This window comes from Anser brachyrhynchus (assembly GCF_964034855.1).
Source record: "Anser brachyrhynchus genome assembly, chromosome: 10".
NCBI classification, from domain to species: Eukaryota; Metazoa; Chordata; class Aves; order Anseriformes; family Anatidae; genus Anser; species Anser brachyrhynchus.
In genome coordinates, this window is record NC_137705.1 from 23,009,600 (window position 1) to 23,023,030 (window position 13,431).

A 13,431-nucleotide genomic window follows, 5' to 3' on the forward strand; every position below is an offset into this window, starting at 1 on the left:
GCTATGTCTGAACTGCAACCTGGAAGTGAAGCAATACTTGATAGCTAATCTCTGTTGCATAGGAAATCCTAACTGAGGAGGCACAGAAAAAGGACTGACTGTTGATTGCATCCACCATATATAGCATTCTTAACAGCAATTTCACACACAAACACACACACCCAATAGTTCTGCTGAAATCTGCTTTGGTTCAACAGTAGGCTTTTTTGTTTCTTTGTTTGTACTCCTGGAGCTGGGGTGCTCAAAGAAATCAGGTCAGCAGGGAGACTATGTATACTCTAAAGAGTTACAGTAGCATCTATAAAGTAATTACTGGTTTAGGGCTCCTCCTTTTCAAATTATAAAACCTACCTTAACTATTCGAAAAGTGACAGTAAATTCAAACCTTAAATTCCCCATATCAAGTTAGGGTCCCTCTATAATCTTGTTGTAGAGTGAGGATCACCAAACTCTAAGCAAGTTTCGCAGTTTTCTTCCTTCACCTTTGTACTTCCTTGCATCCTTTCTACTCCCTCTTAGCCTTTCTCGAGGCTACAACACAACTGACTCTGTCTCCAGCCATACAGTCAGAAGGTAAGTCTAAAGTTTCTTGAGCCAGAACGATGCTCCTGGAGCAAATCTCGTGACCATCCCTGCTTATTGTGCTTTGGCTTGCCCTGCAGAGCAGTCTCTGTGAACTGGATCCCTTTCAAATAAAGATAAAACAGAAGATTCAGTCTGAGAAAGCAGCTAGTATGCCCCAGTCATTGATGGTTATTCAGGACAGACAAGCTAATGTGGAATAGAACTCAAAAACGCATGTTTTGCAGATGTTGAGTCCTCAGCACTGTCCTGTGCTCTATAGACCTGCTACACCAAGGTCTCCTACCTGCTGATGTAGATGAAGCCAGAGAACCAAGTTACAAGCACCAGCAGCATTTATTAGTTTGAGTTCTGCTCCATGCTTACTGATTAAGAGTAGTTAAAACAGTGGTTGTCCTATGGAAGTGAAAGACATTTTTTTCTGTCACAGCTGCTGTTTAAGCACCGCTCTTCAGACAGCTGTTGACATCAACCGTACCTCAGTGACATGGATAACCATGGCAGGTGAGCGAGGGCAGACAGCAGAGCTGGGCCTGCTGTAATCCTGAAGCAGCGCTTGAAATGCGTTCTTCAGGTGAGGCCAGGCAAAAGTGGAAGAATACCTATGATGCAAAACTCCACCGTATCCTAGCATCTGAAGGTACGTTAAGAAAACATGGCTGTACACCCTTCCAATTTCAGCTGCAGATATTAAGTTTCCCCAAACTAGTTGTTCGCTTTGGCAAAAAAAACAAAAACAACTCTTTTTAGGTATATGGGTACTTGATCCTTCTGGGCTGCTAGTAGAAAAAGATCGCAATGGAAGCAGGTAGCATGGGCACAATCAAACAAGCTCTTTCTACACTATGTTTTTCCTTCTAATTAATTCATTTACTCCGTGTTTTATGCATAGACAGTACAATTAAGCTGTGAACATTGCAAAGCTTCTTGCAATGTTCTGCTTCTTTCTGCAGACATCGTTGGCTGTGACAAAGTGAGCCAGCACTCAGCTGAAATAGGGCTCAGTCCCTCCCTACTCCTTAGTCAACCTGCTGCATTTTTCTTCTCAGTTCTTTTAAGTATACCTTGACTAGATCATAGCCTCAAATTTGGCTTTATTGGTCTGGGCTGGTTGTAGCCTTTGGCTGAGGAGGAAGGCCTGTGATCAAACCTCTGTGATTACAGTGAAGATGTGCTCTGGAACCTTGCCTGTAACAAAGGTTCCCTACCAAACGGGCTCCTAAGTGTACTGCAGCAATAGCCATCTTAACTGCCTCATCAGGCTGGACATATGGTGATTTCTTTTTTCCCTCCTGTAAGAAACTAAGGGGGATGATCTGGATAAGACTGGTATTACTATGGCTCACAGCTTGGTTTCCTCCATTGTTATCTGGATGGTAGAAAGGCTTTAAGATAGCCTTAGCTTAGATAATGTCATAGGGAGATTACTGCCCGCAACTCACCCTTCTTTCCCTGAATCCTCATGCTGCACTGAGTGCTTATTTATGGTATTGTGTTGTTAAAACAGCAGCTCAAGCATACAGAGGATGAAATTCCACCTTGTGTCAGTGTCTCCACTTTGATCTACTGAAGTGCATGTTATTTCTGCAACTTTGATCAAGTGTGATGGACTGTAAAGCAATAGCTGAAGTCATGGTATACATTGTGTACAACAGTCAACATTTCTTCCACATTCTTGCATTTGCCTCTGAAACCATGCACAATATGATTAAAACAAGGATGCAAACGTATGAACAAACAGTCTTGCTTCAGTATATACAATCACATCTCATTAGCTTCAGCATAAACTACTAGACAGCTTCTTAAATACATACACAGGACAATTGGATTTTTCCATTCCCGCCTCCACACAGTTCACAGTCAGGGCATTATGTGCAGTAGAAGCAGGGAAGCCGAGCTATGGTTGTCATTTGCTGAGATACTGCAAAAATGCATTGCTGACATAAGTGGATACAACTCTGTTTTACCAGAGCAGGAGCTTTGTGTACTCAGCGTGCTGAAATTCAGGCCACTTATGTACTATGGGCCTATGTCCCCCAGCTTTGCCTTAAAAACTGGGCTCAAAAGAAATTCCCAAATCAAAGTCCAGTAAGAATGCTGAATAGTTAGCTACCTCATCATCTACAGAATCCAAACAATAACAAGGAAAGAAAATAAGTGAAGGCATAGGAGGAGCCCAACAGGCTGTGCAACTGCTGTTTAAGCACTGTGCAGATTCCAGACAGTGCTGTGATCTGCCAATCATTGTTGGCACGGATTGTAATCTGGCTAGTCCTGAACATCTGTGTATGGTATATCGGGTTTTATTTCATTAAAAAAAAAGACAAGTTACACAGTGGAATTCCAATCCTTGTAGTCTAATGTATAGCAATACAGTATATTCTCAAATCAAATCTGGTACTGCAAATTTTCCATAGACTCTGTTCATACCCTCATACCTTACTTAAAAAATATATATTTTTTGTCAGTGATAACAAGTGGATTTAGTTCAGCCCAGGTGAACAACACTCAAGTAAATAACCCGCAAAAAGAATATTCATCAGCCTGTGACATTATGATCAGCTCTGCAATTCCCATTGGAGCATGAAATCACTTTAAACATAGTTTAGTTTCTATAGGACAGCAGTTGTCTATGCTACAGAGGCCACAGCCAGCAACCTAGAGAACACAAAATTATCATGCAGCTCCTGATACAGACATATCCAGACAGGGAAATCAATTCACCTTTGAAGTCCAGAAGAGCAAGATAAAAGCAAAAGACACATACATACAGAATATATTCTTAGTTTGACTCAACCACAATCTTTTTCTCAGATACAGCTGACAAAATAATCTGCAAAAAGAAAGTGTTTTATGGAAAACTTCATAACAGAAAAAAAACATTTTTGAGTTACAGGCAAATACTGGATAAAGATAGTTTAAAAGTTACAGTAATTTTCACATTACCACTAATTAAAACATCATTTAGTAAAAAAAGATAAAATTTGTAAAAATGTAGCTATAACACAACCTATCAGAGAAAAAAAAAAACAGCATTGTATATCTTACACAGTCAAAAGAAATTCACTAAGACTTGTTTTGCTAATTGCTCTGCTGTTTTAGGCTATTTAGGGAAATATTTCTGTTAGCACTGCAAGGAAATCACACAATTCAAAGTTCAAGTGTGTAACGCTAATGGAGCAACAGTTGGAGGTGTTTGGCTTAGTTTAATTTAACCAATTGCTAATATCAATATTACATACATTTTTAAAATTTGCAGTAAAAATGAGTTTGCCCTGTTCCAAATTTTTCATATTTATCTGTTAACATAAATGTGAGCAGAAAGAGTTTGAGGCATTTGCCTTCATCTATGCTTAGAAGACCTCGAATATGTAAATACTCCACAGTTGCTTTATTAGGTTTGCTTTCGCCATTTGAGTCTTAATAATTCAGCTTCCCTAGGACATATTCTTCAAATAAGCTTGGAAGTTGCTCTGTCTAAAGATACAGGAATATCTATATTCATACAACTAAATCTAATAAAGTTAAAAGAATAAAATTATCAGCAGCAACTTACTCTAAAAGAAATTTTATGCAGCAGCACTTTCACAGGTTATGTAAGGTTAGAAGAGAGGAGTCTTCTATAACGACCACCGAAAGAAGGATTCATTTGTTTTGTAATACATATGGAAATAAGGAAACAAAGATTTTTTTCTTCATTTCGTCCCCTGCAACACTACAGGTTTTACTATTCTTCTTGCCCTTCAAGAGAACAGCTGCATTAGAAACCCTTCAAAACTGGAACTGTTCAACAGTGAATGAGATGGGTTTGTACCAAGGCGCTCTTTATTTACGCAGACCATTATGCATCACCAGCACATCCCTTTACATGTGCAAAACTATGGTCTTCAGTTATACGTGGAAGAGATTGTTCAGCTAGTCTTCAGTAATAACATTATTAATTAGTTGCTAATTAATTTGAAGTGGAAAAACGTTGTAAACGACCACATCCCCAGGTTCTCTGCAACCTAGCGTCAAAAATAGCAGGAATTAGTGATACATACTGCATGAGAATAGGTATGGGTGTAGTGGTATGATCACGTTTTCTTTTTTTTTTTTTTTTTAAATCTAAAATAAAGCTACACATGGAACTATAAGTCATGCCCAGGCTCAGTCACTATGCAGTATGTAATCTACAAAACTTTCATATCTTATGAGTTTTGTTCAGACAGCCTCATACCTGCAGAATACTGATCTATGTCCATTCCAATTCTTTATTGAAAGTACTGCATGTGTTCTTGACCAAGCCTTTGGGCATTCTCTAAGGGCTTCTCTTGTGACAGGGTCTTCCTTTTCTCTTTATAATAGGTGCCCTATTTCTTCCATCTTGAAGATTACACCAGGAGCAGGGCTTGCTATAAATCAAACAGATTCTACAAACATTCGATTTGTGTAAGCTTTAATTTTAGCTTCTACCCCCGTTTTTGTGGTAAATTTAAAATATCAGAATATTCCTTTCCAGCAATTGTTACATGGGAAAACTCCATCCCTAGAGAGCAGAAACTAACTTGATGCTTACTAAGTAAAATAGGGAAGGCAATTAGCATTACCCATAAATCTCAGTCAGCATGAAAAAGCCAGGTAGATGACCTGCTAAGCCTTTCCCATCCCTCTTAGGAACCACAAGTAGTAAAGCAGGATATGCAAGCCATATGCTCTCTAAATTAAGACCACATAGAGCTCTGCATACATGAGACAGTCTGGAAGATCTTTACTTTGTTGATACTCTCAAAGCTTCTTGATTTATTTATGAGGAAAAAAGAAACAACTTGTGCATTTACATCACATACCTGCATGCTTCTAAGTGAGGCCCAAGGGCAAGTGATTTCATTTCAGTCAGCATATAAAGGAAGCTTACTCCTTTATGGTTTAATTTCCCAAAGCTTATTTTGAAAATGGTGCATCTTGAATTTTAAAGAATAGGTTGTGATGGAAATATTTTAAGAGGTTTATTTAAAATGAACAAAGAAGGGCTAGATATGAAAAGCCACGTTCTAAGCAGCAGATTTTAAGATATGAGGCTGTGTTGGGTCTGTCTAGGATGGAGTCACCTTTCCCGGCAGCAGCCCACACAGTGCTGTGCTCTGCACTCGTAGCTGGAACAGCGCTGGTATCACTCCAGCGTTGTGTCTATTGCTGCATAGTGCTGGCACAGCATCAGGACTCCCTCCAAGCCCCCAGGAGCCAGCAGGCTGGGGGTGAGCAAGTGATGGGGAGGGGACATCACCAGGACAGCTGACCTAAACCAACCAAAGGGATATTCCATAACACCTGATGTCACACTCAGCAATAAAAGGGGGGCTCTCGTGGGGGAGGGGGCTGTCCTCCTGAACAACCGCTACGCGTTTTGAGGCCCTGCTTCCCAGGACGTGGCCGAACATCGCTCGTTGATGGGAAGTGGAGAATAACTTTTTTCTTTCTCTCTGTGCTTCCGCGCAGCCTTATTGTTTCTTTTGTTTCTTTTTCTCCCCATTCCCTTTCCCTGTAATTAAATCATTCTCATCTCAAACCTCGAGCTCTTTGTGTTGTATTTTCTCCCCCTTCCTCTTTGGGGGGGAGGAGTGAGAGAATGGTTGTGGTGGAGCTCAGCTGCCCACCCAAGCAAAACCACCACAGAGGCCATAAAGCAAAGATACAAATTATGCCCTGCTATGAATCAAGCAACTCCATTATGCTGCTTCAGGAAACCTGAAGGGTAAAGAAACCCATAGACCTGGCAAATTATGTATTGCTACATCAAGTATTAGAGTAGGGAAATTGTGCCTAACCCAGCCAGTTTATGACTACATTCTGAAATATTTGGCATTCTTATAGGCAAGCCTCATTTGAGGTTTGGAAGTACCTGAGGACGGCATACAGCAGTACAGAAACAAAGCTGACTTCAGTTCTTCTGTGCTTTAGGAAACCTCTTCACAGGCCATACTTGTCGCCCTACAATATTGTCTTTCACATTTACTTACATGCCTTTGATATTCCTTCCCCTGTTCACTTCTCAGGAGTCTCCCACTCACTGGTTCTCTCCCTTTCATTTTATCACAAGCACTCTTTCAAGAATGCAGCAACTGCCCTCTTTTCCAATGCTTTTTGAGCCTATCTAGGAGTCTCACATGAAGAAGGATTCTGAGAGAGAGGGTTTTTTTGTTGCAAAACTGTCAAGGACAAGCTTTACAGTTAATAACCATATTGCAGTTACAGGTCTATCACTGGAGTGTAACCCTCTGAGAACAGCAGGACAGTTGATTTAAAGTACATCCCTCACAATCAAAATTTGGAAGATTGAAAAGCTGATTCACACTTCAACTTGTGTTAAAATGAGACAAAACATTTTATTATCAGGCACTGAAAATAACTTTCAAAACTAATGAACATACCAGTCAAGCTGTTATAATTCCTAATCTTCTGAATTTCAGATGAGTACACTAAACTTTTCTCTTTAAAAGTATCTCTACTATACTAGATACTACATTTAGTAATTTGACTGCATCTTGTTCATAAATGTCAAAAAGTTGTTTGAAGGATAACAGGTTACTTATCCTTTAAAAATGACTGAGTGCTAATCCCAGCCCAGTGTTTTGTACATTGAGAATGAAGTATAGCTGAACCTTGACAAACACATAACTCCCCTGACTTTGATTAACTTGGCCCATGAACATGAGCTACAGAGCTGTCTCCAATTTGTTTGAAAAGCCAGTTGTGTTGTTTCATTCTGCAAGTCTCCAAATGAAATTTTAACAACGTTTAGTGGATGAGTTTTAGGAAGCTTAATGCTTACTAGTTGGTTCTACCCTAGTATTATGTATCACCGCTGTATTAGAGGTGGACTTTCCACTCTTCATGCATTCTCCAAAAATACTACTGTTGAGCACACACTAGCAGGGAAAAGGCCCAAAATACTTATGGTTACATGAAGCAAGTTGCAATTATTAACTTAATTTCCAAAATAAAAGGGGAGCTCTTCAAAGGAATAACAGTAAACAGTAACACCTAGATCCAGGAAAACACAAAAAGGTTAACAGCATCAACAATTAAAAAAAAAATAGAAATACTTCCTCAGTACTGACCCAACAGGCAACATCTAACAGAATTTAATGCGGGATGTTAGGCTGTTTCCATTTTTTCCTCAGTTCTGTTTAAGAAAATCCCTGATTTGTGTACCTGTTTTATATAGCAGCCTTCTGTCAGAAGAGGTTCCTGTGTAGAGCACAGAAGCCAGTTCAGTGTGAGCCAGCAGAGCAGCAAATGCTGTTCCCCAGTGACCTCTCCTGATGCTGGGTATGCCTCCCAGTCCGATTCCTAGGGGAATGATGTTCCTAGTTCAAATGAGTGTAAGCAGCCAGGTAAGATTTAGCAACTTTGGTGCAAGATTTTGTTTAATTTCAAAATCTGTTCCAACAGAACTTCTGCTATGTGTTTTCTCCTTAACAGCCTCCGTTTAACTTTGTCAAGTTTGGATAGAGCAGTTGCATGACAGCAACCAGATACAGTAACTAACTCATTTCCCAAGTTGATCAGTGACCAGCATTGGATTCATCAAGTATCATGTGCCATGTCTAGATGGATGAGAGGGGGAATACATTAAAAAAGTTGTAAGGAAAAGCACTAAAACCAGTTACAGCTGCACTTACAAAACAGTGAACCTGCAACTGCCCTTCTTAATGTGGAAGGAAATTAGTTTATCAAATTCAAAATGCAAGCCCACTTATAGCCATATAGAAGAAAGCCAGATGCTATTACAAGTGACAGATGCTATTCTGAACTGTCCTTCAAGCAGACATACTACATCCTCTTTCATAAATAAATGCCATTTGTTTTTGCCCCCAGAATAAACCGAGAAGTTTGAATTTCTTGTCTGGAAAACACTAACCCCAAGTCAAATCTGAATTTACCTTTCTAGCAGGCTACTAGCTCTAGAAACAAAAGGAAACATTGGAAGACTTTAGGAGGTGCTGAAACATTTGTTTTGAGGTTTTATTACAAAAATATATTTGCAAACATACAAAATTTTGGATGAAAAATGCTCATTCTTAAACATTTATGCAATAACTTAATAACTGCAAACATACATAGGTGCTATAAAATCCATACCATACTAAAAATGTTAATGATGCAGTATCTACATTTATTGACTTAAAACTGTTCGGGTTCCATTTCCAGAAATCTGTCCTGAAGCCTCCTTTCCCCATGGTTTTCATGCTCAAAGAACATGCAAATGAGCACGTAACTGGTGCATCCACCAAAGTGGTAAAACTCAGAAATTGCTAAAAGCACATAATGTACATTAAAAAACACAAAACAACCATATGCCCATACACTGAATAGATAAATATAAATAGACAACCAAATTAAAGATACTGCAATTTTTCCAACTTGAAGTGAAGGGAAGATATTGCATCTTAACATTTCCGTAACATTGCCAGACAAAACTGAGGTGATATATATTGCACACATTCCTCCTGTTAACATACGCTGTACAAAGCAACTGAAATACCTGGCAAAAAGGTGGGTGATTTGTTTAGAATACTTTTTAAAACAAGAAGTCCCAAATTAACGTTGGCTTTCAAAAATATTTCAGAAAGTACATCAGTGACTACACATGGCATAATGGGTTTCAGAAATATACCAAAATGAAGCAATTAGAAATGCAAGCAAAAGTGAGATACATCCAGCAGCGAGTTTTTAATTATTATATTGAGTATCTATACAGTGTTAAACATATATAAGAAATCAAAATGAAGTACTTGAATTTTTTAAACTTTATTCAATCATTCTGCAAATCTTGTTTAATTTGGAAAGATATACTGCTTCTAAGTTAACAGATGTTAGGCACCTTTCATATAAAAACTTTGCATTAGTAAATAACAGCAGATAAAGTTTAACTACAAAACTGAGAATTTTGATTTTCCTGAATAATTCAGCAGCTGTAGGTTTTAAAACTGTCTTTGATTAGGCTTTATTTTTTTGTTTGTTTTTAAATTAAAGTGACTTTAACATTAGCCACAAAAAAACATGCTTAGATAATGCAATTAATTTGGGGAGTATAGTCTAAACTAACTTTTTCATTCTCAGAACTAATAGGTATAATCCCATTAACCCAGCAGTTTTATCAAAAAACTCCACACACTTGAAAATGGTCAAAATAATTTGCTGTGATGATCCATGGTAACTTGCTACACCTTAGTTATAGCTACATGCTGCTAACACGAATCAAGCACGTCAACAAGCTGGTAGTTTTAGGTTTATGCAAAAAGTTAAAAAAAATGAGGAAATAAAAGTTTTTAAATAACACAGTCTACATTAAAAAAAATTCAAGTTTTACACTGTAGTTAAGTTTGTGTATTACAACGCAACTTATCTTTAAAGAGGTTTATCTGTTAAATCTGCTACTCTGGCACTCATAAATCACAAACTCTGCAGTGTATTGGAGGACACCTACGTTCGTTCCAGTGTCTGCTGGCTATACATACAGAGGCCAAGCCAGACCAGACATGTTCAAGATGAACAAGTCTGCTTGTAGTACAAATTATTTCACTGTTTCCTTTCCAATTTATTTTAAAAGTTGGGGGAAACAAAAGTAAACCAGTAACATATTGCTACTAATACATTAAATAAAAACAAATGAAGGATATTCAGGTATCAAAGTAGAGTCAAAATCTCATAGCAGCATTGCTGCTCGAAACAGTATTACTTTTGTCAACTGTACAAAACTTGAGAACTCAAAATACAACTCCTTCCATTGTTTCTATAGATCTTTGGATACGACTGTATTTAGCAACCAGTACAAATATTCATCATTAGCTTCCAATATCTCTGTTCTTAGAAACTCATCAAGTCTTCCTCCAAAAAAGCTGGAAGTTGTCCATAAAAAGCTGGGAGTTATGAACTTAAATCTTCACAAAAGCAACTCTGTATTTGGTTTAGGCTATACATTTTTGTTCATGGGAACTGCTCATTGGTTTGTTCCTTTTAGTAAAAGTTTTTCTAAGCAATAAATTGAGACCTTAGACCTAATTTGAGTCTCATCATTTATGCACGTATACAGTATCATAACTCTAGAATTTGTGTAGGAAGCTCCCATTTTCCCTAACAAGGCTCAGTATCTATATTGCTGAATTCAAATGCTACCATTAAAGCCAATACAGTTCTTCATGAATGTGCATGACATTAGCATCATTCCCTGAATCTTTCCCTTTTTTTTTTTAGCAAAATACTATATATTTTAAACAGAAACATTGAACTCAAAGGCTGAGAAGAGCTCTTCAGAAGGCAGGTAGTGCTAAAGAAGATATATTTTTTCCACTAAAAAACTATGAAAGAATAAAATAGATAAAATACATAAAATGTAAATATTTATCTAAAACATACCAATTTGTGAAAAGTCACAATTAAAGCTCAATTAGTTTCCAATGAAATGGCCTTGACTATGTCAACATGTACTAATCCTTAGGATACATATATATACATATGTTTTTTTTGTAAGGAGCTAAACAATTTTTTTTCTTCAATTTCAACAGTGCTTGGGGGAGGGGGAAAAAGCAGTGCATCATAACTCAATACAGATCATCTTTCTACTCAATAAACCAAAACTTTTCTACTGCAAAAGCAACCTTTAAAACTACTATTGCTGGAAAAAGTTGAGACCTGTAGTCTTATTAACTACCCTTTGTATGAATTCAAGAAATAAATACAAGCCATGGGCTAACCAATACAGCAGCGTAAGAAAATATAATTAGAAATTTTTCTGACTTCAAATGGGAAAGTATGAGGTTAAACTCTTACATTACTGAATTATGAAATCACATAAGAAGCACTAACAGGTTAACTACATAAACTTCAGACTATGAAGTATGCATGAACAATCTGGGGAGAGGGCAAGAGAAAAGCATGCATTTGTTCCCCATCTGCATAGTTTTCAACACCGCAGTTCCAACACAACTGAGGAATGAAACCCAACTAAGATATGGTCCATCCTTAAGCTAAAAGGGAAACCAAGTATTTCAAACTATTTCAGTCAAACACTACTCAATAGGAAAACGGTCTTTCAGTGGTGGTTTCTTAACTATACATTTAAACCGAAATAACTTCAACATACAACAGAACTATTCCATTGCTTAAAAACGATACAATCACAGAAGTTTGCATATTTCAAATTCCACCTTTTTAAAGAAAATGGCCTTACTCACTTGGATACCTGTTTAATGTCAGGGATGGAGAAGCAGTACAATTAATGGAATATATAAAAGATGAATTGATGCGCGTTAGCTAGAGACTGTTAATGTATTGAGCAAATCACATTTTTAAACATTTTGCTAAAGATTTAGCTCTGAAGGCCTGGCGTCCAGATCCCTCTCTTCCCCAAAACTGCCAACTTAATCACGTGGCATTTTGCTCTCACCTTAAAACTGGAACTAGGTTCCCACAACCAAGTTTTGTCTGGTGTGGTGTAGTGTACTGTATTATGTATTTGCTAGTTTAAAGAGTATGAGTCTGTAATCCTTGAAAACTGAATACAGCTAGGAATGAAAGCCAGAGCAAACACCTGCATGTTCCGTTAATGCAAAGGAAAGCTCATATGCAACTTAACTCCCCTCCCCAATAAAAACAAAGGTTTGCTGGTGATGATCACAGTGAAAACCTAGATCACTTCTGAGAACATTACTTTCGTAAGTATTTAAGGAATAGTCTTTCCTAACAGGTTCAAATTCAAGACATTGAAAACTAAATATTCTTTTAAAAAAATATTAGTTTTATAGATGAGGCATAATTGTTTCTAAAGTGGTAATATTCTAAGTAGATTTAGCTTCGATTATAGGTTAATGTTGTCTGTATTCTTGGTTAGGACTTGCAAGTAGACTTCGTGAATAGTGCTGAGAAAACGGGAATCATTCTGCAGGAAAACAAACATCAGAAATATTAGTAAAAAGATACCAGAAAAAAAGTATAATTTAACTCCATTTAAGCTATGCACAAAGATTCCTACTATATTGCTATCTACCTGAGGGCTAAGGCAAGGGAACTGGGGCAACTTGATCTGGTGGGTGGTGTCCTCGCCCATTGCAGGGGGTTGGAACCAGACAGTCTTGAAGGCCCCTTCCAACTCAAGCTTTCTATACATTTATATTAATTCTATGATTTAAAACTTCCTGTCAAAGCATTACCAGGAAGTGAAATTTTTTAATTGAAGACAACATTTAGAGAGATTTCCTGAGTCCTACTCCTTCAAATGGTATATATTTATCTAGGCTGAAGATGTAGTATTCTTTCTACAAAAATCTATGGAGTAAATTTACGTATCTTGCTTGGAACATTCTCTAAGTACTCCCATGCTACAGGGTATGCCCAATTTGGCCTATGTTCAGCTATCTCTATAAGTAAAATGAAGACTAGAAAGCTGATTGGAATATTTGTCTCTAAAATCACTACAGTGATTGAGACTACTGGGGGGAGACTCTAATGAGAATAAGACTTCTGGCAATTGAGCTCAGTTGCAAGTCTTACAAGTAAGCTAGTTTAAGTCTTTAAATAAAAAACACCAATATGCAAGTTGTGCAAAAATAAACAACATAGATAGTAGTAGTGTCCCTTTTGATCTTAGCTTTTTCGCTAGGAAGATATTGTTTGCTATTTTAGACCTGTGTTTTGGGTGTAAAACCTAACATTAGCATGTACAGAGCAACAAAATCCTGAGTTAACACAGTACAGCTGTCACAGCAACTTCTGCTGGTTACCTACGAATCTCACTGTGGCTACTCCCAGCATTACAGATTTAAATCAGCTGAATATTTTAGTCACTAGGGATGGCAACACCAGAGC

General features: G+C 37.6%; 1 protein-coding gene across 2 annotated transcripts in view; it reads right to left on the reverse strand.

Moving 5' to 3' along the window:
* Nucleotides 1–8,556: 8,556 nt before the first annotated feature.
* DCP1A (decapping mRNA 1A) overlaps nt 8,557–13,431 on the reverse strand; it is a 35,753-nt gene continuing 30,878 nt past the window's right edge. For both annotated transcript variants that reach the window (XM_080606398.1, XM_080606397.1), the window contains exon 10: nt 8,557–12,505. In XM_080606398.1, the coding sequence (XP_080462524.1) occupies nt 12,425–12,505 (81 nt within the window). In that variant the 3' untranslated portion in view covers nt 8,557–12,424. The remainder of the gene's footprint in view (nt 12,506–13,431) is intronic.